At 44.9% G+C, this 24,150-nt stretch overlaps 1 protein-coding gene across 1 annotated transcript in view; it reads left to right on the forward strand.

The window, feature by feature from the left end:
* The first annotated feature begins 901 nt into the window (after positions 1-901).
* Positions 902-24,150, forward strand: part of Slc25a13 (solute carrier family 25 member 13) — a 170,103-nt gene continuing 146,854 nt past the window's right edge. Inside the window, exon 1 of the mRNA XM_005082923.4 lies at positions 902-1,079. Within this exon, the coding sequence (XP_005082980.1) occupies positions 1,065-1,079 (15 nt within the window). The 5' untranslated portion in view covers positions 902-1,064. The remainder of the gene's footprint in view (positions 1,080-24,150) is intronic.

Consider the following 24,150-nt stretch of genomic DNA (forward strand, 5'->3'; position numbering starts at 1 on the left):
CAACCTTCTGCAGGCTACCCAAGACCCTCCACAACGACAACACAGTCCTTTCTTGTCATGAAGACTCTTCCTCCAGCAGTCTCCAAGTTTGGGTTGCCTTCTCTGACCAAACCCTTGGGTCCCCCAGCAATTCTGGGCTTCTTGTCTCCTCTCACTCTGTATGGTTGGGACATCTCTTGCTATGTACCGACTGGACTGACATACTTACATCAGGAGCCATCTCTGAGAAGCTTTCCAGTCTTGACTGTTCTTAGGCTGTCCTGGGAACCAGCTATTGCCTGAGTAAGTTACATGAAAGCTAACACATGCTGGGCATCTCACTAGCCCTTAGGCTCCTTAATGGTCTGTAACTTCTTTTGTCCTAATATAGAGACGATGCAAAATAGCTCTACAAATGTGTGTTCTTTTTTACTACATTCAAGAGCTTATCAAGCTAGATCTTCAAAGTAGGTTGGCCAGCTGTTAATCTCCTCTTCTATTAGTCAATACTTGGGGGATTTGCGAAGGCATTGCAGTGGGATCCTTCTGCAGGAAAACAACCAGGGTGAACCTGCCCCAGTTAGGTGTGTATGTGAGAGTATGTGTGTCAACTTCCAGGATTGTGCGCCGCCCACCTTAACTTGGCTCTTTCCTGGGTCCAGGACTAGTCCTTGGTCCCAGACCAAGTAGAAGCTTCCCTCACCAGGTCACCTGTCTTCCGGAGAGTGGCTTGCATTTCTCCATGGCTCTTGGGTACCCACCGAGGTGGTTGATAAAGCTGGACAGCATGGCTGGAGTCACGTGTCCTGGTCCCGCCGCAACTTCCAGATTAGGGCCCTCCCTGGCTACAGGGCAGAGGCCTTCAGATCACGCGGGCCCCGGAGGCTCTGGCTCGGCCCAGCCAATGGGCTGGCGGCACCCGCATGACCCACGCCGGGAGGGCGTGGGGAAGCAGGCCGGGAGCGCACGCCGCCGGGCCGAATCGCCGCCCCCACCTCAGCCGGGACGGGAAGTGAGTCGCCGGGGTCTCCAGTGTAAGCCAGCGGGAGAGCGGGTCCCGAAGCCGCCTGCACCCCGGCCGAAGCATGGCGGCCGCCAAGGTGAGCGCGGCGGGCATGGTCGATCTGGAGCTTAGCGGGGTGCAGTCGGGGGGTTGGATGAGGGGCTCCACCTTGCAGCTGAGGGAGGGCACAGGGGACCGCACTTGCGGCCGCGTGCTTACCGCGGCCCGACAGTGCTGCAGAAACTTTGCCAGCCGGACACTCCCACTTGGCCCGGTCGGGAGCAGTGTCCCGCGGGACCGAGCCCGGGCAGCAAGGAGGAGGACGCGGATGGGGCCAGGTGGCTTGGGACAGGAGCGAGCCCAGGGTCACACAGACCCCTCTGCCACCTCGGGGTTCTCCTGATTCTCACCCGACTGTTGATGGCCTGGGTTTCTCCTAGGGGCCCCAGCTGGGGCTGAAGCCGATCCTATTACGTTTCGAGGGCTCCGCCCTCCCGCGGGTAGGGAAGTCACCTTGACTTCCGTTTTGGAAAGTGCTTGGGAGACTTGGCCTGAGCTTGTACGTAGTAGCTCGCCCCGGACCCTTCCCCTCCCCCATCTCCCATCCTTTCCCCTCTCTCTCTCCATCTGACAACACTTAGAAGCCCGCCTATGAGCCTCGGAGAGGCTTCTTCTTGGAAATGACAAAACAGATTGTCCTGGGAGCTTGTCACTCCTGTGAAGTTCTACTTAAAAGGGATTCTGTGTAATGTGAATCGTTCACGAACCCAGGGAGAAGGCAACTCCGACAAATTGACCTTTCCTCCTTCACCGGTTCTTCAAACCTGCACACCATTTCAGCCTCTCTGGACTGCATTTCAACTTTTCTGGCAGAATACCATATTCAGCCCCAATCACTTGAATCATTGGAATTTATTGCTTTTAATTTTAAGTTCACGAAGGCAGCCCTTTAATCAAGCCTATACAACTTCTTAGATCATTTTAAGTGCAGTGAACTTAAATATACCCAACATTTCAAACATTTGTCCTTAATCAAAACTCTGTGATAACCCTCAAGAGGAAAACATGGCCAACACATCATATTCTTATTTATTCAAGCAAACTAATCACATTTGCAATGGAAATTATAAGCAGACAAATATATTTAAATGCTCTTCTGTGACTAGAGTCTCTCCAACTCCCCAAATCCGCAGGCTTCTTTTTCCTAGACTGGGGGCCTTAAGTGGCCTTTCTGTAACTCCTGGGAGTGTAACCCTCAGTGTGCACTGGGGGTGTGTATTTGTGCATGTGTCTGAGTGAGCACAAGGTGTGTGGTTTATTTTGGAAGCTACATTAGCTCTTTTCTTTGCATTAACTTTTTTATGATATTAGAATACCAGCATTAGTATGAATCGCTTCTCTGGAATAAACACCCATTCATCCTTCATATATCTACCGAGGAATTAGTAGTGTTACTTTATTTGGAGAGAAAGTAATGGTGGGCACCAAATTGAGTCATGTGCCTAGAAATGGAGTGTAAGACTTGGCAAATATGAAATAACGAAGTAATGAAGCAGGCTCCACTTTTTGGTAGCATTTTTCTTAATAAGAAAATGACAGTTGGAGCCAGGCAGTGGTGGTGCATCCCTTTAATCTGAGCACTGGAAGGCAGAGGCCGATCTCTGAGTCTGAGGTCAGCCTGGTTTTAAAAAAAAAGTCATTAAGTTGGTTTTGTATGAGAGACAGTGAAAACGAAACATTCCTTTCACCTTTACTGTTTGAAAACCTATGTTCTTTGTCATTTATTCACCGCAAGCCACCTCTTTTCAGTTCTGACATAGGTAGACATACAATTACAATTCAGTAGGACATAACAAAACCAACTATGTGTGGATGAGAAAGCCAGGATAAGTAGAACGTTAGGTGAAGAAGGGCATGGTGGCTCACATCTTTAGTCCCAGCTCTTGGGAGGTAGAGGTCAGCTTGGTCAACAAAAAGAGTTACAGCCTGGGCTGTTAAACAGAGAAACCCTGTCTTGGAAGAGAGAGACAGAGACAGAGACAGAAAGTAAGTTGAATTTAGGATAATGGAAATGCAAGTGTGTCCTTACTTCTAGTCTTGGAGAGAGTTGACTTTGGGCAGTCAGTCTCTCTCTCTCTCTCTCTCTCTCTCTCTCTCTCTCTCTCTCTCTCTCTGTCTCTCTGTCTCACTCGTCTTACTATGTAAATCTGACTGGTCTGGAGTTTGCTATGTATATCATATCATGGTGGCCTTGAATTCATGGAGATCAAGTGCTTAATGAAATAATAGCTAACATGAAGGAATGGTTACTTAGATACAAAATTCCATTCTAAATGCTTTTCAGTTTTAATTCAGTTAATGGATTTGTCTTCTGAGTTAGATATTAGCATTGCCATCCCTGCAACAGATGAAGGCTTAGAAGCTCTACAATGTGATGTGAGAGACATAGGATCTTCTAATTAGGAAGTTCTAAATCTGTATTCCAGTCCAGCCATGCTGGCTTCAGGGCTTCCTCTTGCCCTGTCTGCTTACTGACTATGGTGGCAGAGCTTGTGGCAAGCCAAGCCTATGGGGAAGGTGCGAGTGATGTCTTAGGTGAAGGTAGGCTCCTTCCTGGAAATCATCCTTTTAATTAAGGATTGTTTACGAGTGCTTCCTGTGTGCCGGCTACTTCCCAAGTCCTTTACAAGTAGTAACTTAATTGTCACAACAGTCAGGAGTGCTTTGTGTTTTTTGTCTTCATCTTACAGTTGTAAAAAAAAATCGCAGGTTTGGTAATTCTTCACTTTTTCAGCAAGTCAATGATCCAGCTGGATTTTAGCCCTGCTTGTCACTCTGAGAATTGCTGTCATGTCTTTGGTAATGCAGCAGTAAAGCAAACCAATGTTTGCCCTAGGTAGGAAAGACAGGGAATTGTTTGAAACCAGGTCTCAGGCAGCTGAGTTTGACCTTGAACTCTATGCAGATGTGGATGACCTTGAAGTGATCTCTCCCTCTCAAGGGCTGTAATTGCAAACATTAGTCACCATCAGGTGAGCTGTGTTTATGATGCCAGGACTGACTTTTAGAGAGAGTTTCTGGAATTGTTAGGGATGGGCCTTGGGGCTTAATGCAATGTAGGATCTTTATTGTTCCTGGTCTCAAGCCTGCCTTCTACCAGAGGGAGATATGAAATCCCAGGAAAATTTGCAATTGATCTAAGTTCCCTTAAACTCCTTTGTATTTTCAACTACTAGACAATGGTTCCCAGGTTTTGGAATCATCTAGAGAGCTCTACAAGTTGCTGGTGCAGGGCTGTCACCCCATTTCAGGACTGAGTTGAAATCTGGTGTGACTGCAGCCTCTATCCAAGTAATCTGCCCCGTGATTTGATGCTGGTTTTGTGGACAAGCCAGGAGAGCAGTCAGATTTACAGGACAAGTTAGGGGGAGGGACTGGTGTTCTAACTCAAAGGAGGGTCAAGGTGGTGGTCACTTCATTCTCTTTTTCAGAAATTTCAGTCTTGCTCATGTTTTCCTTGGTGCTTAAGTATCAAGGTCATATAGCTTTGTAGTTATCTGGGAATTTAGATTTTAGCACTTCAAACCACCTGGAAACTCCTTTCGATTATTGTAATGTGTTAGTGGCTTTCTGTGGTCAGAGCAGGCGCCCAAAGGGGAAACACTGCCGCACAGACTGGGTCTTCTAGACCCTTCCTTGCTCCTGGTCTGGCACATGGGGAGTCTACTGTTCCCTTACTTAGGGCCCTCAGCTTTTATTGGCATTGGTCCACAGACAGAGGACTGGAAGGCAGGTGAGGCGGGGAACGTGTAGTGTAAGCAAATCAGGCTGCACATCTTGTCTTTGGACACTTGAGTTCTTTTAGAAGAAGTCAGAGTGCTTGGTTTTAGGGTGGGCCTCAGGAGCTGTGGGTTGGTTTTGTGTGGGGAGGAAAGATGGGCCTGTTGAAGTGACACAGTCCCTAAGTCAAATACTTAATCGTAGCATAGCAAACCTGCCCTTAGGACTTGTCCACCCAGATCCTTCTGAGGATCCAGGCAACTCATTTAAATTCTCACTGTTACCACAGAACTCTGCTGAATCAGTGGCTGCCCGAGGCACTCCAGCTTGTTGCTCTGAAATGTCTAATATCACGTACAGCCCCCCTTTCCTTTGGAAAACTTCTTTATAGTTGCAGTGAGTGAAGAACCTAGATGTTTCCTTTTGATTTCTAGTGTTGACAGCACAGTTCAGTTGACAGGATTGCGATTTCTTTGCAATTCAGCTCCAGTAAACTGCTCAGCCTGATGACTGTTAGGCTGGTCGCTTTGTCTCGATTTCCACCTACGGCTACAGTTTGGTGTTATGCCTGGACAGTGTTGATGGGAGAGTCAGCTTTTTCCTGATATCCTTACTGTGTGTGATAAGATAGCTCTTGTATATGAAGTGTGTAGTACCATTGGAAAGGAAGTTGTAAAGGGAATCTAATTTGAACAGATGTATGTAGTCCTGGATGCGTGCTCAGGAGTTTTCAGAATTAGACATGATGTGGTTTGGAATGTCAGTTCTGAGCACTGGTCGTCTCTTGAGTAGTCACAGCTTTATTCTCCTAAGTAGGAAGAAGCTACCAGAACCCTTCTCCCACAGTCTCTATTCAGTGACTGGAAAGTGGGAGAACCTGGTTTCTGGCCAACTTCTGCTACTGGGATTTGGACAGTGATCTCTCTGGGTGCTCTGTATCATCCAATGGAAAGTGGGGAACCATTCATGACTGTGTCGGTTCCATGGCATGCAACATGTGAAGGCATTTTGACCATCAGTAGGAATCAAAAGATGTCTATGGGAGTCTGTGGGATATTTGACCCAACTTCAAACAAAGGGACAAGGTACCTGAACCACACAGGAGCTTCACTGAAACTCGATTGAGCTAAACATCACCTTGGCAGCTGAAATACGGCTGCTTTAGTGTCAACATTGTCCACATGGTCCTCCTAGGGAACCTTGCTGCTAAAATTCTTGTCTGTCCAGGGAGCAGTCAGACAGGTTTTCTTAGATGCTTTTTATTTTGAGTGCCAAGCTGTGAAGCTCTTGGAGTTTAGCTAGGCCCCAGGCCTATTGCATCAGCATCTGCATTTTGTGCAGATCCCCAGGAAATCCTGTGCATATGGAAGTTTGGGTGGTATGCTTCTCCAGCACTCATTACCACCTAATTAGAGGCCTTTCCTCGATAAGGGTGCAGCAGCTTTGGATTCATTGTAAGTTAGTCCAACCTTTTGCAGAACTGAATATGTAAGTGTTGAAATCCTGTTTAAATTTTAGGGTCTTGGAGTATCTCTTGGCCCAGATATTATTTTGTAGCGCATCTCCCAGTGGTTAAGGGGATGGTTTACGGGCTCCATTTTTCTCCTGCCTGTTAATTGTTGACATTCTCTCCAGTGCTCTCAGACCTAGTCCTGTTCTCACTGCCAGCCTCACGTGACCCTCGTCTTACCGATTTTCATCATTTGTGGTGTTCTCTCAGACTTGATCTCCTAGTGTTCACCCTCCCCATTTCTCCTTTGCAGGCTTCTCCCCAGCCGGAATTCTGTGGGAGGTTGGTGTCTCCAATGCACCGGCTCTCCTCCCTTCAGTGCCCATCCGTGTCTTTTGAAGAGTGACCATGCGTGTCCATTCTGAGCTCCAGCCTGTACTTTGAGGGGTTTGCTGTAAAACTCAACTTGGGTATCTCAGTGATGTTTCAGACTTCGCACACCTAGCACTGAGTGTATCTTCTTGGTGTGTTTTAGTTTCTGCCTGTAACTTGTTGGCTCTGGGCAGCCAGGAGAGGCTACCTGCAGGCATTTGGCTGAGAGGAATATGGAGTGTCAAAGTCAGCTCCTTTCCTGGAGTGCTGTGTCCTCTCCGCTCCCCCCCCCAATTAAATCCAAGTCCTTATTACTATTTAGTTATATAGTCACCTCAGCTTCCACACTGGTCTCCCTGCCTTTGCCTTCTCCCTTTCCATTCTCCCCCAAAGTAATCCTCAGAGATTGGCTCCTGTTCCTGTGATGGGACCAGCATTGTGCTCACAGGCGCAGCACTTAACAGTTTTTAAAACTGCATTCAAATGTGTAGCTGACACCAACTGTTTGCCAGCGCTGTTCTAAGTGCTGTTTCTTGGGGGTGGGTGGTGGGGTTGGGGGATGGCGCTTGGCTTGTTGGAGTAAGGTAACCAAAAACCCATTATTTCATCTTCCTATTCATCTTTGAGAAAGCGGGAAGGTGCTGCTAATGCCATTTGGCAGGTCAGAAAGTCAAGGCCCAGAAAGGTTGTGCAGATAACGATGTCTATGTTATATCAACATGATAACACTCAGAACAGCTAGGCACTTCAACAGGCACTATATTTCAAGTGCTTATTGAATCTCCACGATAGGCATAGGATGTGCTATTATTATCTCTATTATTCAGATGGGAAAACTCCTCAGATACAGAATAGATAAGTTCTATGAGTTACAGGGAAATTAAGTATCCTCTTGGGTCACACAACTTGTAAATGGCTGAGTGATGGTTAGAACACAGGCAGCCAGACTCTAGAGTCTTTATGCATGGCTCTTGTGAAAGATCACTCTTAATGTACCTGGATGCTCTGTGGCTACTGTTGCCTATAACATAAAATTTAAACTCTTTGGAAAGCTACATCTTTCTTGGAATTGGCTATATATTTGAGGTGATGGCAATGGAACCTAGAGCCTTATATAGAGTATAAGTGAGTACTCTGTCATCCAGCAACATGCCTGTTCTGGCCCTGCATGCATGCATCCATCCATTTTTAGGAAGGATCCCTTTATATAGCCCTGGCTGTCCCGGAACTCATCATTTGGACCAGTCTGCCTCTGACTTAACAGAGATCCACCTGCCTCTGTCTCCCCAGTGCTGGAATCAAGGGTGCATGCCATTACACCTGGCCAGAATTTATTTTTGTGGCAGGTTTGTTTTGATAATTCACCATATTTTATATTTGGCTTGTGGTTGGTAGTCCTTGAAGTTTTGTCAGTCTTTAGGCTATCCCTCTTTTTTGTTTCTTTGAAGTTTTATTTCATGGGGAAGTTTATTATTTTTCCACATTTTCCCACAATTTCTAATTTACTGATCACATCTCTTTTATGCTTGTTGTTTTGGACCTTTTCTGAAGGTGATAGTTCTAAAAGCTTAGTCGCATTAGTGTCATGCTTTTAACTTTGACTAGCATACTAGGTGGTACTAGGTGCTCCCCTCAAGCACTGGGGCTCACCTGCAGGCACATAGTTCTTGATCATTTTGAACTTATGTTTGAGGAGTGGGTTCAGATGTTATCCAGGTTCACCAGCTTTTTTGCTAATGGTTTGTTACTGAGTTTGAATATTGACAGTTGCTCTTCATGGGTATCAAAAGTAGTTTTTACCCTTTAAATATGCAGGCTTATGTATTTGCTTGTATCTTATGCACTTGTGTATACACACACACGTGAATATGAATCATTCTTAGAAAAACAATGGATATTACAAACAAGATATGCATTTATTAATGGGTATAGAGTTTGTGTTTGGGATGATAAAATAGTGATGGTGGATTCTAACATTTGAATATAGTGATGCCATTGAATTGTACACTTAAAAAGGGTTAATTTAGGGGGCTGGAGAGAGGCTCAGCAGTTGAGAGCATTAGCTGCTTTTCCAGAGGGCCCAGATTTAGTTCCTAGCTCCCACATGGCAGTTCTCATCTGTCTGTAACTCCAGTTCCGGGTGATCTGACATCCTCACACAGACATAAATGAACAGAAAATAAAATTAGTATAAAATTTTAAAAAGGTAAATTTATTATAATGTGTTAGGTTACCAAAACAAAAACAGATTAATTAGAAATAGATTGTAACATTGGATTAAAAAACTTACAGTAGTCCATATGGATGATTACTACTTCTCCAGGGAGTCAAATGGAGACAGAGAGGCTTGCTATTTTATTGTTATTTTTAGCTTTGTTAACTAAATGATATCACGTAGGAAAATGTAAAAGATGTCAGAATTAGAAAACAAGGCAAGAATTATTCTGTAACTTTCAAGTAATAATTGATTCTGGGAAGAATTATCTGCAGATACTACACCCCTTTGAATGCCTGTAGAATTTCCATCTTCTCTAAGTGTCACATGATAAATAAATGACTTACTCCTTACAAGAGGAGTGAAGGACCTTTACAATGGGGAATCATATTTGGACCATGTGGTCGAAAACATGTGGGGAAACTAGCATTTGTACCTACCAAAGTGGTGCGAAGGGAAGTACCCAAGGAGCTCTTTGTTGAGTTCTTGCCAAAATACTTTAATCCGAATTTAATGGAAAGTGGGCCTGACCTATGTGTTATAAGTTAAAAAGGTTGAAGAGACTCCCAAAGAGACATGGCCAAATGCAGTGTTTGATCTTGGTTACAAAATAAATGAATGAAAGAAACAGTTGCCTCACTTGGAACAACTGTGTATTTATTGGAATGTATCTATGTATTTGCTAGGGCTTCCTTAACAATGTACATAAGACTGGGCAGCTTAAATGACAGGAATTAATTTTCACAATTTTGGAGGGCCAACAGTCTGATATCAAGATCCAGGCAAGGTCGATTTTGCCTGTGGCTTCTGTCTTTGACTTAGTGGGATATTTTCTTGTATCCTTTTGTGGTGTTGTCTGTGGTTATATCCTAATTTCCAGTCCTCCCTTCCTCCCTCCCCCCTCCTTTTTCTCTTGTTGTTGGGGTTTATTAAAAGGTCTTAATGAATATTTAAGCATGGGTATTGTTGGGGGTGGAGAGAGCAAGAGAGAGGTAAATACATAATTTCCAGGCAAGAGGACATCTTCATTGTATCAATTTGATAACCTCCTTACAGACCTTTCTTCATTACAATGAGTCATATTCTGAAGTGATGGGATTAGGACTAGAATTTAGGGACACACTCTTCAGCTCAGGACAGAAAATGACTCATGTTCAAGCTGCCGCCAGTGAGGTGATGTTGAGTTTCTAAGGGCTTTGGTCATCATAATCCTTGCTGTTTTATTTCTTGCTACATTTTAAGCTCCTGTGATCAGGGATCTTCTCTAGACCCTGATACCCATCAGAGTCCCTGTCACACGGCATCTTGACTCATTGTTGATTTACTCAATACTTTGACACACTAACCCAATGCAAGGTGAGTGGAGGAAGGGTTTTTGCTGTGTACTTATGGTTTGTTGGGAACTTCTTCACTTTTTAATAAAATTGCCAGCTAGTTCCCTCCATTTGCTAACAAAATAAAGAATTGTTTGGAAGCCAGGCAGTGGTGGTGCACGTCTTTAAATCCAGTACTTGGGAGTCAGAGGCAGGTGGATGGATGAGTTCAAAGCCAGCCTGGTCTACAGAGCCAGGGACATACAGAGACCCTGTCTCCAAAAACCAAAACAAACAAACAAACAAACAAAAAACAACCAAAAAAGAAAGAAAGAAAGAAAGAAAGAAAGAAAGAAAGAAAGAAAGAAAGAAAAAAAATTGTTTGGGAATACACAAATGATCTCCAAGAGAATGCAGGTTGGAGAGCTGTGAGAGCCAAAGTGACATTTTACATTTTAATTACTATGCCTAGGAGATCCACAAAGCAAACTGATCTGCAAACCCTTTTGCCCAAGAACAGACAGTTCCTGAAATGCTGGAGGCTGTTGTTTATGGGAGATAACAAGTTACATGTTTTCACTCCCCTAAACAAGACCGGCTGCTTGGGATGTGCTTGATCACATGTGGGTGAGAGGTTCCCTGGCAGGAAATAGTTAGGCCACTTGGCCACTGATTGGATGTAGGCTGAAAATAAGTCTGGATGTCTGCATTGCCCCTGATTGGGTTTTCCTTCATAAGTCCTTGTAAACCTTGATTCTGGGCCATTTCTAGGAACTTGGGTATGGACCTGGCCATAACCCATCTACCTGGTCAGTATTTAATTAGTTAAAGCTTGTTTCAAATTTAGCTTTAAACTGATAGTGGTCTTATTCTTGGCCAGTGGAATTAACAAGTAAGCTGCTAATCATACGGTAATGGAGTTGGACTGTCTGAAGATAGATGAGTCCCTGGTGAACACAGAAAGGCTTCTTCCAACAGCGAAGCCTTGACAAACACTCCCTTTGATTATGAAAGTTCAGTTGCACTGTTGGGAACAATTGCTAACAAGTCCAAACAACATTGCAGCTAGTTCCAAGTTACAGGGTCATCAGGTGGCTTGAGGACTAGTGCTATTGTTACTGGAAATTTTGGGGAGCATCACTTAGGGTGTTACTGTGTTACTAACAACTGGGGTTCCCTCTGGGGTTTTTTAGTCTTTTAGTACTTTAAGGATTGACTTGAGGACAATTATTATTAGAGTTTAAAAGAAAAAATCCCAGAGTGGGCGAGCTGTAAATCTTAGCAGCACCCAGCCGAGGAAAGTGGAACCATGCCTTTTGAATTGGGCCCGGAGCTGCTCAACTATAGAGACTCCAGATGGAGACGAACATCCATGGGGTGGAAGTGGGGAGGGGGTAGAGTGGGGAAGGAGATTCAGAGGAAGGGTAAGAAACTCCGGGCTGTTCAGAAAGCATGCCCAGGCCATGGGCAGTATGGGAAAGAGAAAAGGAAAAGGGAAAGTTATGCTGGTGTGAATAAACGGGCAGGCATAACCCAGCTGAATGACCCCGCAGATAGCTGCTGCGAGGGTGGGTATTTTGTAAGGAAAAAACACATGATCTCCTTAAAGGAATAATTTTCCCTCCTGTGTCTTTAAGCATGGCTTGAAGTGAATCAGCCTTCCTACAGGGTGGTTTTTTGGCTTGGTGATTGGGCCTAGTTGGAGTAACTCTTTTGTTTTGGCTAGTTTAGAATGTTAGTGTTTACCCAGTGCTAGAGACAGATTGCATTCTGTTGATCAGGACACATGCCCTTCCCTAGTGGTCCCCTGCAGTACCCCATGAAGGCTCCTGTGACATTCTCTACTCTGAAGTGGTAGAGGTCAGCCATTTCCATCATGAAAATCCAAAGCTGTTCACTAGGATGGATTAGTACCTGGGTTTGTGTTTCAGTCACACCCTCATATATAGCTGCAAGGTCCAAAGACCCTCAACCCCAAGATGGTAGTGCTGGTGACACTGCCCTAAACTGAAGGACTTTGGCTGGGTAAACAAGCCTAAAGGTTTCTCTCTAAGGCAGTATCTGTTCACCAGGAACTCCCCTTAAACATCCAGGAACCTCCTTTAACGTTTCCCCAAGGGCCAATTGACTCTGGCCAGAGCCCCCAGTTCCAACTCAATCCAGACAGCCTCTGTGACCTGACTTCCTGAGAGATGACCGTGGCAGTTTGATTTCCCAATAAGTATTTCTTTCTACCTGCTGAGTGGTTTGGTTCCAGAGTTTCTCTGCAACATTGCTTATAGCCTTCAGGCAGGGATGGCCATTTGAGAGATGAGAAATGAGAGCTCAGTTCTAGCATTCTTGACTGGAAAATCAGATATTCTTGGAATTGCTACTTTTGGGGACCCTTCCCTAAGCCATTTGTACAGTCTCTCTCTCTCTCTCTCTCTCTCTCTCTCTCTCTCTCTCTCTCTCTCTCTCTCTCTCTCTCTCTCTCTCTCTCGTTTTCTGTTTTCTGAGATGGGGTTTCTCTGTGCAGCCTGATTAAAGGTGTGTTCCATCACTGCCTGACTTTTTTGTTGTTGTTGTTTTTACCTTTTGTTCTCATATTCAGTTTTAAAATTTTAAATTTTATTAATTAGTTTGTGTATGCCCTTGTGGAGGCCAGAAGTTAATGCTGGGTGTTAATGCTTCCTTGGAATGCTTCCTCGGTTGCTCTCAGAAAAGATATATGGTCTCCATTGAACCTGAGCTCACCTGCTCTGTCGGACTGGTGGGTCAGCAAACTGCAGTGTTGGAACTGCACACATGCGTGTCCACATTTGGCATTTTATGTGGGTGCTGGGGATGGGAACTCAGATCCTCAAGCTTGCCTGGCAAAGCTCTTTATTGCCTGAACCATTCCCTGGCCCTTCAGATAGATCGCTTATTTGCCTGCTGTGCTTATCAACTAGAAATGCTTGCATTTGTAAACCTTGGTACTCATTTCTTCCCATTGATGTAGGCTTTGAGATGGAGGGTTTTTTCTGTTCGTCTCCCTTCTCAGTTCCCCCAAGCTCAGCCTTGGTCTTCTCTCCAGCGTGGCTCATGGAGATTTTCGGTTTCAGCAGCAGCTCGAATGGAGTGTGGTGGTGGCCTTTAGCCTGATTTTTCTACTGGGTTGTTTGTCTTCTCACATTGATTTGTTCTGCGAGGACAGAGAAGCGAGAACCTTGCCCTGTTCGCCCTGTTTGCGTCTTGTTTTTTGGCCTCTCAGGTGCTTGATACTTAGCTGGCTCATAGCCACTTTATGCTGATCAGCTTCTGCCTGTGTGATTTCTCATCTGTGCCCCATTTAAAACCAGCCTTCTCGCTTAGTGTTACAGGCGAGACGATCGCCCGTGTGTTTTTCTAGTGCCCTTTTCCATTTCTCTTTCTCTCCTTCACCTGTGCTTGTTTAATTAACGAGAGTTGAGTAGTCATCGCAGGTGCCATGGGTCAACAGTGTGACCTGCTGCCACTTGGACACATCTTCTGGTTCAGGGAGAGCTGTGCTGCAGTCTCTGCTCCGGTGTCTTGTGCTGATTCCTTCAGCGGGTCCATTGTGTCGAAAGGCTGCTGCCAAACCAAGCCAGATCTGACCTGGGCTGTGCATTTTCATGCAGTCTTTATTCTCTTACTCCCTTTTATTTTATTTTAATTTTATTTTATTTATTTATTTTTTTGGTTTTTCGAGACAGGGTTTCTCTGTGGCTTTGGAGGCTGTCCTGGAACTAGCTCTTGTAGAGCAGGCTGGCCTCGAACTTACAGAGATCCGCCTGCCTCTGCCTCCCGAGTGCTGGGATTAAAGGCGTGCGCCACCAAAGCCTGGCTCTTACTCCCTTTTAACAGATGAAAAAACCAGAAAAACTCCTGAGTTTATGTCGCTTGTTAGTGAAAGAGTCAGAGTTTAAACATACCATTGCAGCAGCCCTAAGAGAGGTCCAGGTGGCACCAACTCAGGAGAAGCTGGGTGGAAAATCTCCCTGGAGGAAGAGGCATTAGACTCCACATTTGAAAGAATATCGGCATTGTTTACAATTCTCCTTGTGGATATTTCCCATAATATGCAAAGGTGAAGTAGTGTCATTAAGCCTTATCTCCCTGTCTAGCCAGTAATACTTATCAGTTTCTAGTCAGTAGTTTATTCCTTCTGTCCCTCATTGTTAAATGTGAACCTCAGAGCCCATAGTGTCGTCTCTAAGCACTTTATTTTAGTATATATTTATAAGTGAAATTTTTTCTTCCCTGTCCATCTGTCTTTTTTCTTTTCTTTCATCCCCTTTCTTTTCTTTCTCTCTTTCCTTCTCTTTGTAGTGCTGGGATTAAACCCCAGGCCAGGCAGGGACTCCACCATTGTTGAACTACATCTAAATAAGATTTCTCGCCATGCAGCCTGGAGTCTGGGGCTCACTACGTGGACCAGACTGCCTTGGCTGGAGTTCCAGGTTGTAAGGGACCATATGGATGCTGGACTTCAGATGTGGCTGCTCTGGGGGAGCAGCCAGTGCCCTTGACTGATAAACCATCTCTCCAGCCGCGTCTCACCATTTCCCCTTTGTGTTCAGTAATTATAGAGTTGCTGTGTATATAAGGCTTTCTTTTTTTTTTTTTGCCACCCACTCCATCCATGCTGGATGATCTTTTTATTATTATTTATTATTATTATTATTATTATTTATTTTTAAGTTTAAATTTAGATTAGAAACAAGGTTGCTTCACAAGTCAGTTCCAGGTCCCTCTCCCTTTCCCTCCCCTCCTCCCGTGCCCTCCCCTCAACCCTCCATTATCCCCTCATTTCCCCAGGGAGGGTGAGGCCCTCCATGAGGGTGTCCATAGTCTGTCATTTCATCCAGGGCAGGGCCTAGACCCTCCCCCAAGAGTTCAGGGTGAGAGTGCACCTCACATTGTTCTATGGGAGTCCAAAGTCCGTGTGTATACTTGGGATGAGTACTGATCTGCTGCCCAAGGCTCAATAGATTCCCTAGGTAAGGCTTTCTTTTGACCTGAGTGCTCTTGCTTTTTCCCTCTGGTGCTTGTTGTCTGCATCTGAAAAGTAGGGTAATATTTTTCTTCAAACCTTGGATTTGTGTTCCTCACCAGACTGCCACGTGCTGTATGACATCCCATCAAGGTGCTCGACCTATGTCTTAGTTGGGGAAGAAGCAAGTTGGGGAAGAAAGGATTATTTGGCTTACACTTCTGTACCACTGTTCATCATGGAGGGAAGTTAGGACAGGAACTCAAAACAGGGCAGTAACCTCTTGGCTGTTACCTGATGCAGAAGCCATTGTGGGGTGCCACTCACTGGCGTGTTCCCTGTGGCTGGTTCAGCCTGCTTTCTTATAGAACCCAGAATCACCAGCTTAGGGATGGCCCCACCCACACTGGCTTCACACATCCCCATCATTCACCAAGAAAATGTCCCAGCTGGGCAGTGGTGGTGCACGCCTTTAATCCCAGCACTCGGGAGGCAGAGGCAGGTGGATCTCTGTGATTTCGAGACCAGCCTGGTCTACAAGAGCGAGTTCCAGGATAGGCTTCAAAGCCACAGAGAAACCCTGTCTCGAAAAAAGAAAATGTCCTACTGCCTGATCTTATGGAGGCCTTTTCTCAGTGGAGATTCCCTCCTTTAAGATAACTCTAGCTTGTGTCAAGCAAACATAAAAACTATCCAACACATTGTCTGTACTTCAGTTTCCTCATTTACCAGAGTGTTATAATTTCATCTGTTTGCGGGGAGGCAGCTGGGAAGGCCCAATGTGTTTATTATATTTGAGAAGCTTAGAACAGAGCCAGGAGCATTGTAAGCTTTGTGGAGTACCAGCCATGACTTTGGAGACCCATCAGAAGCCCCAGGGATGCGCAGGAGGGAGGCGGAGCGCTCCGTTGAGCAGAAAGGTACAGCCCTCAGGACGGGGCTCTTGGCTGTGCAGAATGCAGCTTTTCTTTTGCAACCATCTGGAGTTTGACTCTGCTTCATTTGGGGGGGGGGTTGGTGCCTGGCAGAGTTTTGAACAGATGTGTCACTTAGTGGAAGCAGTTTCTCCATTGTCCCGTTGCTTCTGACTTTCTCTCTACACTCAGGGAGTTAGATATTCTCTCTCAGAAAACCATTTTTGGTTTTTATGATGTTGCCTGGGCTCTAGTAACTTGTGATAGCTTAAGTAGGGCCTTTCAGTACTTTATAAATATGTCATGCACATGCTTTTATAGTCCTTTGTTCCCCAACAGGAATATGCTTTCCTGTCTTCAGGACAGTGCAATCAGGTTTTATTCATTTAAGGAGCAGTAGTAATTTGACACTTGCTAATATGTAACAAATTATATTGGGAGGGATAATTAGAATTGCAGCTGGCTCCTAATTATACTGTAATCTCTGTGCTTTAAAAAAATTGAGACTGAGTTCAGCATATGATACTGGAGAGTAGTGTTCATCAGACAGGCCATGATGCTGAGTGACAGAGACTTGAATTAATGGCTTTTCACCTTAAAGAGCTTGAGTGGTGCTTACGTGAGATCTGCTTTGAAAAATTGGTCATTTGGCCTCGTCTGGAATTAAGGGTCCAGTAAAAGCTACCAGGATGCTGCTGTGGCCAAAACTAAATGATCCAGCCCTAAGACTTTACTGCTGCCTCTGATGTGCCATGTGAAAGTATGTGTCCTCATGATACACTATGTACCGGCTACTCCCTGCTAGGTCTGTCATTTTCCCTGGGAGAGTAGTCTTCCACTGCCTGCATTAGACCTGGAATGTTCTAGCCTTCACAGGTGATGGTGGTGTGCCTGTGAGCAAGTAGCACTAGCTACCATGTTCTTGACAGCTCAGGGTTGAGTAGATGCCCTTTACCCTTTCCCTCCCACCCTGAGATAATTTGACAAGGTCTGGTTTTGGTTGTCCGTATCTGATGCTATTGGGAAGAGGTTAAGGATGTTGTTAAAATCCTACCTACCCACAAAGATTGATCACTGGGTCCTACAACAAAGGTTGAGAAACCTGATCTGAGGCAACCTGACCATCTGGAATGTGATCCTGAGGAAAAGGCACGGACTTGAGACAGATCAACCTGTGCTTGGCCTGCAGTGTTCTTAACAGTGAAAGAAAAGAATACAAGAAAGAAAACGAGGACATGACTGCTCCTAGGTACGGTTGAGAAGGGTTTCATTGTAGATATGAGTGAGGGCATCTGGAAGGGTCCAGACTGAACATGGCCAGCAGAATAGACCAGGCCATGAGAAGAGAAACAGGGAGAGTGAGAGGAAGAGGAGAGAAGGTGTTTCGGATGAAGAGAGGAGCTGAGGACCAAGAGGTCCAGGGTGAAGCTAACAGAATCCGTGAGCGTAATGGCTGTGCTATATAGGAATCAGAAGCTGGGGGAGGGGAAGGGAAGCCCAGCCTTTGGGTTTAGGATAGGTGCAGAGTGAGAAGTGCTAAGAGGAGCCACCGGTACCCATCCAGGGTTTCTTTGAGACCTGACAATAACGTTGTACAGAAAGCAAGCGAATCACTCAGGTGTCTTAGACGTCTAGTGACTTTTACCAATCAAGTTAATTTTGATTCCAGCTACCCATCATCCTTTGCCCAGCTTTCTTGTGTTGGAACAAATCCTCATCCCAAACACCTTCCTCTAGTCTTCCGTTTCCTCTTCTCTTTCTCTTCCTGCCTCTCCTCTCATGGCCTGGTCTATTCTGCTAGCCATGTGCAGTCTGGACTCCTCCGGATGCCTCTGGCTGCATTGGGGTAAGCTCAGTTTCCACCTTCCATAGCAGACAAGGCCTGTAGAGGTGACTTAGGCCAGGCAGACACTCATGTGGGAAGTGATTAGGAAGAAGGAAGAAGGCTGTAGGAGCGGATGGGACGATGTGATGTTTTCACTTCAGTTTACCTAACAGGCAGTCAGAGTGGCCTACTCTGAGTGTGATGTTGGATTCTTCACAAGCCAATCCGGGCATTTGAAGGTATTGTTGGTAGCTCTTTGGTCTTGGCTGATTCTCTAGCTTTCCTCCTGAGACAGCAGACATTCCATAGCATTTTTATTATTTGTTTGTTTGTTTATTTGTGACAGCCATCTCGTGTAGCCCAGGTTAGCCTTGAACTCACTACGTAGCTGGAGGTGACCTTGAACTTCTGATCCTCATCTCTCCCCAGAGGTGTGAACCTGTGCAGTTCTGTGAACAGAACCTAGGGTTTTGTATATGCCAGTCACAGTCTACTGATGGGGCTATGCTCCTAGCCCTCCAAAAGCATTTTATGTAGACTGTTTTTCTCTTTAGCTGTCATCTTTTGTTATATATGTTTGAGTTCAGTGTGTTGGGCTCTGTTACCTTCCATTTGTATTTGGGAGCAGAAGTGTCTTACGGTCTTGTCATCAGCTTGCTTTATTTGGCAGTAGCTGGTACTAATCCTTACCAGTATTAACAGCTGAAGATTTTGAGGATATCTTTTCTTCATTCCACTTGGGTGTCAGGTAGCCATATGAAAGAGAGAAGGTAGGGTCTTATCATTTTGTCCATTTTGTAAGCACAGATTTAAAACTCAGATATGTTAACTGACTGGCCTGAGGTTATCAGGCCTGGCAGGGTCCCAAGATTTTCTTCCAAGCTTCTGCTGTGGACTCCTGGCAATGTTGGCAGCTCCAGCGGGCTCTATAAGGCATGGGCGTGTAAATAGGAAAGCGTGTAGTTTAGAAAATATTCACAGTGCCTCTTGTCAGTTTTTCCTCCTGGAAACATTTACTGGAATTCTAGCTTCAGCTTAATGACAATGGGAGAATTGAAAGTGTGTTGAAAGCTTTTTTGGTGCAACAGAGTCCACAGCTGAAACACTACCATCTATGGCTTAACTGTTACACTTTGCTTCTTAATACCAGAGTTTTAATCGCGGTGGTTTAGAGGTGTTTAATGTTTGGCGGCAGCAGTCACAAGTTACTGAGCTCTGATGAACATCTCCAGCACCCCGAAGTGACCTGCCAGTTAATTCCCTTGTGGGCCCTCGGGTGCTTTGGGAGTGAATTGTTGAGTGATAGGAACCTTTGAGGGTTGATTGCCCAGAAATGTTGTGGTTGGGAGACTGCTTAACTCGGCATTTTGTCTGTATACCGACTTATACCTCCGTCACTTCTTGTATAATTACAGCTCTTCACTTATGAGAATCCAAGGAAACTCAACAAAAAGCCAGAGCCAAAGGATTGGGTGACTTCAGTAAAAAATGATTTTTGTAAATGTGATGAGACACCTCTTCCTTCCCTCCAGGCAATGGTCACTGTGGTTTTAGGGAATTCCAAACTTTCTTTTGCAATAAGTGATTGTATCAGTCAGGGTTGACTTGTGGGGAGGAGGATCTTCTCTGGCTGGTTTCAGCAGAGGGAGATTTATTACGGGCTATTAAATGGCTTATAGAATTTGTTGGGTAGGTGAAGAAACAGACTTGAGGTTGAGCTCTTAGAAATGACTTCCAGAGCCACACAGCAGAGCGGGCCACCAGGGAAGCCGTGGCCTCCTCTGCAGTCAGGGTGTCTCCTGCCAAGGGAGGGGTGTTTTGGAGAATGGGCTCTGCACGATGTGGGAGGGCAGGACAGTGTCACAGGAAAATCAGTCACCTTCAACAGAGGTTCCTGCTTGCAGAAGCAGCAGGAGCATGGCCTGAGTCTTCAAGTCTTTTCCTTGCAAATCCCTCCACAGTTCTGATTGACAGGCCCTAGGCCATGTAGCTGCAAAGGATCCTGAGAAACGTGACATTAGCTACGCAGTCTGCAGTACAGGAGGATGAAGAGAGAATTAGGCTGCAGCTGCTGAGTTGCTAGGCAATACTCAGGAGCACTTTCCATTAGGATTTAGGTCGTCTTACACTACTCTTGGGCCCTCAGGTACAGACACAGGTTCTCCGGGGCTCCTTGATTCCTGTTGCCACATCTGACTTTCACATATACACACAATGATAACCCGCTTTTGATGAGTCACCTCGTGTGGTGTTTATGTCAAAGATAAATAATCATTTCAGGTAATTTTTTTGGGTAAGCAATCCTGAGATCGTTCTGACTTCACAGACTTCTCACGTTGGGAAGTGAGTTTGGAGACACCGTTGAGGAATGGCTGTACTGCAGGCTTGTTGCTGCTGGCGCCAAGCCAATGCTCTGTGCACCCACACATTGTAATATTCTGAATAGTTGTTTTTTAAAGATATATTTATTATCTATACAATGTTCTGCCTGCGCGTATGCCTTGCAGGCCAGAAAAGGACACCAGATCTCATTATAGATGGTTGTGAGCCACTATGTGGTTGCTGGGAATTCAATTCAGGACCTCAGGAAGAGCAGCCAGTGCTCTTAACCTCTGAGCCATCTCTCCCCCCCGGATAGTTTTTAAAGATATGCTATTTTTGTTATTTTTATAGTTTTTCTTTCCTTCCCTCTCTCCCTTCTTCCCTCCCTCCCTTCTTTTTATTTATTTATTTTTTTAAATTTGAGACAGTGTTTCTCTGTGTAGCCCTGGCTGTCCCAGAACTCTCTGTGTAGGCCAGGCTGAGGAATCTAGTTCACTGAAGAGAAGAGAAGGCGTGGGGGGGGGGGGAGGCAGAGGAGGGGGAAAGATGCAGACAGACACATGATTGCTCTTGGCTGTGGAGGTGGGAGTTTGCTTCTCTCAGGAAGCAAACACCTGACAGGAGGACCAGGAAGTACAGTCCAGAGCCTGTCCCCCAGTCCCCACCACTGCCTCCAACTAGGCCCCCCCAGCACCATCACTAACTGGGACCGGGTCTTCCAACACACAAGCTTGTGGGAGAGATTTTGATATTCAAACCATAATATACACATTCCAGAGATTCTAAATTCAGGGACTTAAAAAGTTAAGTTTGCTTTTGAATGCGCCTTTCACTTTCTCAAAGATACTTTAATTATGTGTATGCGTGTGCGTCTGCATGTAGGTGTGTACACGTGAGTGCAAGTGCCCAGGGCCGGTACTTTGAGAATCACTGATCTGAAGGGAGTCACCAGTGTGGATCTGATGTCTCACTCACCTTTGATCTTTGCAGAGGCTGGCATGGTCTGAGGAAGCTCCCAGGGAGATCCAGCCAGGTCTCACATCTTCAGAACCTCCTGAGATGAGTGACCCCAATTTTATCTCCCTCCTAAGACGGGATCTCCTCCACCTCAAGGTGGTCTCAAACGATGTTGCTAAGTGTTTAGGGGGGTCTTGAACTCCTCATCTCCAGACTTGACCTCCCAAGGGCTGGGCTTACCATACCCAGCTATGTTGGATTTCTTATTTGTCCCTACTGTCATCTGTCACACCTACCAACTATTTTGAGAGCACAAGTATGTGCCACTGCAATTTGTGAAACTAATGAGCCTGGTACTGTGGCTTAATTCCAGAGTAAGCAAGCTGATTAAAAAAAATACTCCTATGTGTAGGAATCTTTCCCCTGCCCCTGGCAACTCTAACTTCTGTTAGAATGAGAGAGTTCATTTGCTCTGAAAGACACCTTTCTGGTTCTTCCTGTTATATTTTGGTCCTTTTATGAAAAAAGCTAGTTACTGAAGTTGTGCTATTGTTACTGTTTCGTTATTTAGACCTGGTTTGTGTATGTTTTACAAATGCTATTGGTGAGCTAGTCACATAAGTATAGCTAGTATTTATCTTGTTAAAGTATTTCGCCAGGCGTTGGTGGCACATGCCTTTAATCCCAGCACTCGGGAGGCAGAAGTAGGTGGATCTCTGTGAGTTCGAGGCCAGCCTGGTCTACAGAGCGAGTTCCAGGACAACCTCCAAAACAATACAGAGAAACCCTGTCTCGAAAAACCAAAAAAAAAAAAAAAAAGTATGTTACATATTTAATGATTCTCAAATTTTATCATCTCATTGACTTATGAAATATACCTGAAATTACCTTTCTAAGTTAAATCCTATTAGATCTTTCCAAGTATATGGGCCTGATAGCCGTGTGATCCATTGCTTCTTTTTCTATTAATTTTGGAACTGTTGTAATATGATGCCTGACTGAGTAAAATTTTTTTCTTTTACTTTGTGAGTTTTCTCCTTTCTTTAAATTTAAATTAGAAACAAGCTTGTTTTACGTGTCAGTGTCAGTTACCTCTCCCCCTCCCCTGGCCCCCACCAACCCCCTATCCCATCCCCTGAGTACAAATTTCTTTATTGTGTTGATTTAAAAATCAAATGATATTTCATAGTCACTTGCAAAGAACTCCCCTCTTAGATTTGGAAACCAGTTCCTCCATTTATGTAAAACATAGGACCATTTTTGTTGTCATAGTTAGACTATTTATTACACTTCAGTCTTTCAGGACAGACGATAAACAATGAGATAATGTTAAGTAATAATGATAACATCAAGTAATTAAATGAATACTACTTGTACATATTTACATGCTATTACACAAGAGGCACACACTCAAAGGTGCGTATGCATGTAGGTGAGCCATCTGCAAACTGTCTCAAGTTTGACGAATTTTCCGAAGCCCAAGAATAAGCTAGGTCTAGAAACTCTATGCTCTTCAGGTATGAAGCATACATACTGATCAGCTGACCTGGGTTGACCTAAAAGGACATCTCCATTTCTCTAGCTAACTTCCCAGCAAATATCTTCTTGGGTATTGGTGTACCTTCAAGGCATTGTAGGTCTCACTGCAACTTGGTGTGGTTATTGGTGTGATTGCGCCTCCTTTGCAGAGGAGGATGACATGGGGCTGTGAGTAGAAGCCAAAATGGAAATTTCAGATAGCCACCTAGTGTCTGCCGAGCGGGCATTAGATGGGGCAGGTACACATATGGCCCAGGAGCCTGGTGCTGACTTATAGGAAACCAATCTCCTGGTTCCATGCTTCTTGATGTGTAAGGATGATACAGATATCAATGGGCCTCAGTCACAGGCAAATTCCTGTGTGATCACTTACCACTTACCATACCTGCAGCTTTGGGGCTGTTTTCAAGAGTATCCTTATGTAGGCCATGAGAACAGCGGGGATAATTGATGTGTTATGATGGCCTTGGTGTTTGGATGGGGCTTTGGTGAGTATCTTCAGGAGCCCTGTCTTCTCTTTTTCTCTCCTAGTTCTCTCTTCTAAGTTACCAATTAGGTTACTCATTATTTAGACACGTGATCATGGTAGAATAAAAATGCATTTGGATAAGTAATACAAAAATGGTGATAGATGGCTTCTATTGGGTGCTTTAAATTTGGGGCTTTGTTGGTACTAAGCACTTTCCTTGCGATTATCCATGACTTCTCATGTGTAGACATGGAAATGAGATGCAGTCAGAGAATCAGCCAGTGCGTTAAGAGGTCAGGCCTGCACTCTGTGAGAGGCCAGTCTGATACAAGTCCTTTTGTTTTTCAGTGGTTGTAAGGAGTCTTTCTCTGTCCTGCCAGCCAGCTCCCAAATAATGACACGGAAACTTCTTGTTAATTATAAAATCATGACCTATCGCTTAGGCTTGTTTCTAGCTAGCTCTTATAACTTAACCAATTTTTATTAATCTATGTCCTGCCATGTGGCTCATAGCTTTTACTTCTCCTGTACATCCTCCGTGTCTGGCTGGCGCTCAATCTTTCTTCTTCCCACAGTTCTCTGTGAGGAAGTCCAGCTTATACCTCCTGCCCAGCTGTTGGCTGTTAGCATTTTATTACACCAACGACAGCAATACGTCTGCACACAGTGTATAAATATCCCACAACAGCTGGTTGGTTTATCTGAGAAAGGGGCATACCGTGAAACCTGTCCTAGTCTCAAACTCTAGATCCTTCTGCCTCAGTCTCTGAAGTTATGGGGGTTACAGGTATGCACCACCATTTGAGGACCCAGCCATGCCAGGAGAACTACGTTTAGAGTGTTCATTTTTGTTTTTTTTTTCTCTTGTGATGTATATTTCCTGTAAGCTGCATCATGATGAAGCCAGTGGCTTACTGTGTGGGGGAAGGAGATTTAAGACTGAGAAAACATGAATGCAAGGGCAAAACTAGCTTTTCATCTGGCTTAGGTTAGGGAAAGGAAGTACACAACTTCTGCACCCTGATTTCCCCTTC

Source organism: Mesocricetus auratus, unplaced genomic scaffold (assembly GCF_017639785.1).
Source record: "Mesocricetus auratus isolate SY011 unplaced genomic scaffold, BCM_Maur_2.0 Super-Scaffold_100019, whole genome shotgun sequence".
Lineage (NCBI taxonomy): Eukaryota > Metazoa > Chordata > Mammalia > Rodentia > Cricetidae > Mesocricetus > Mesocricetus auratus.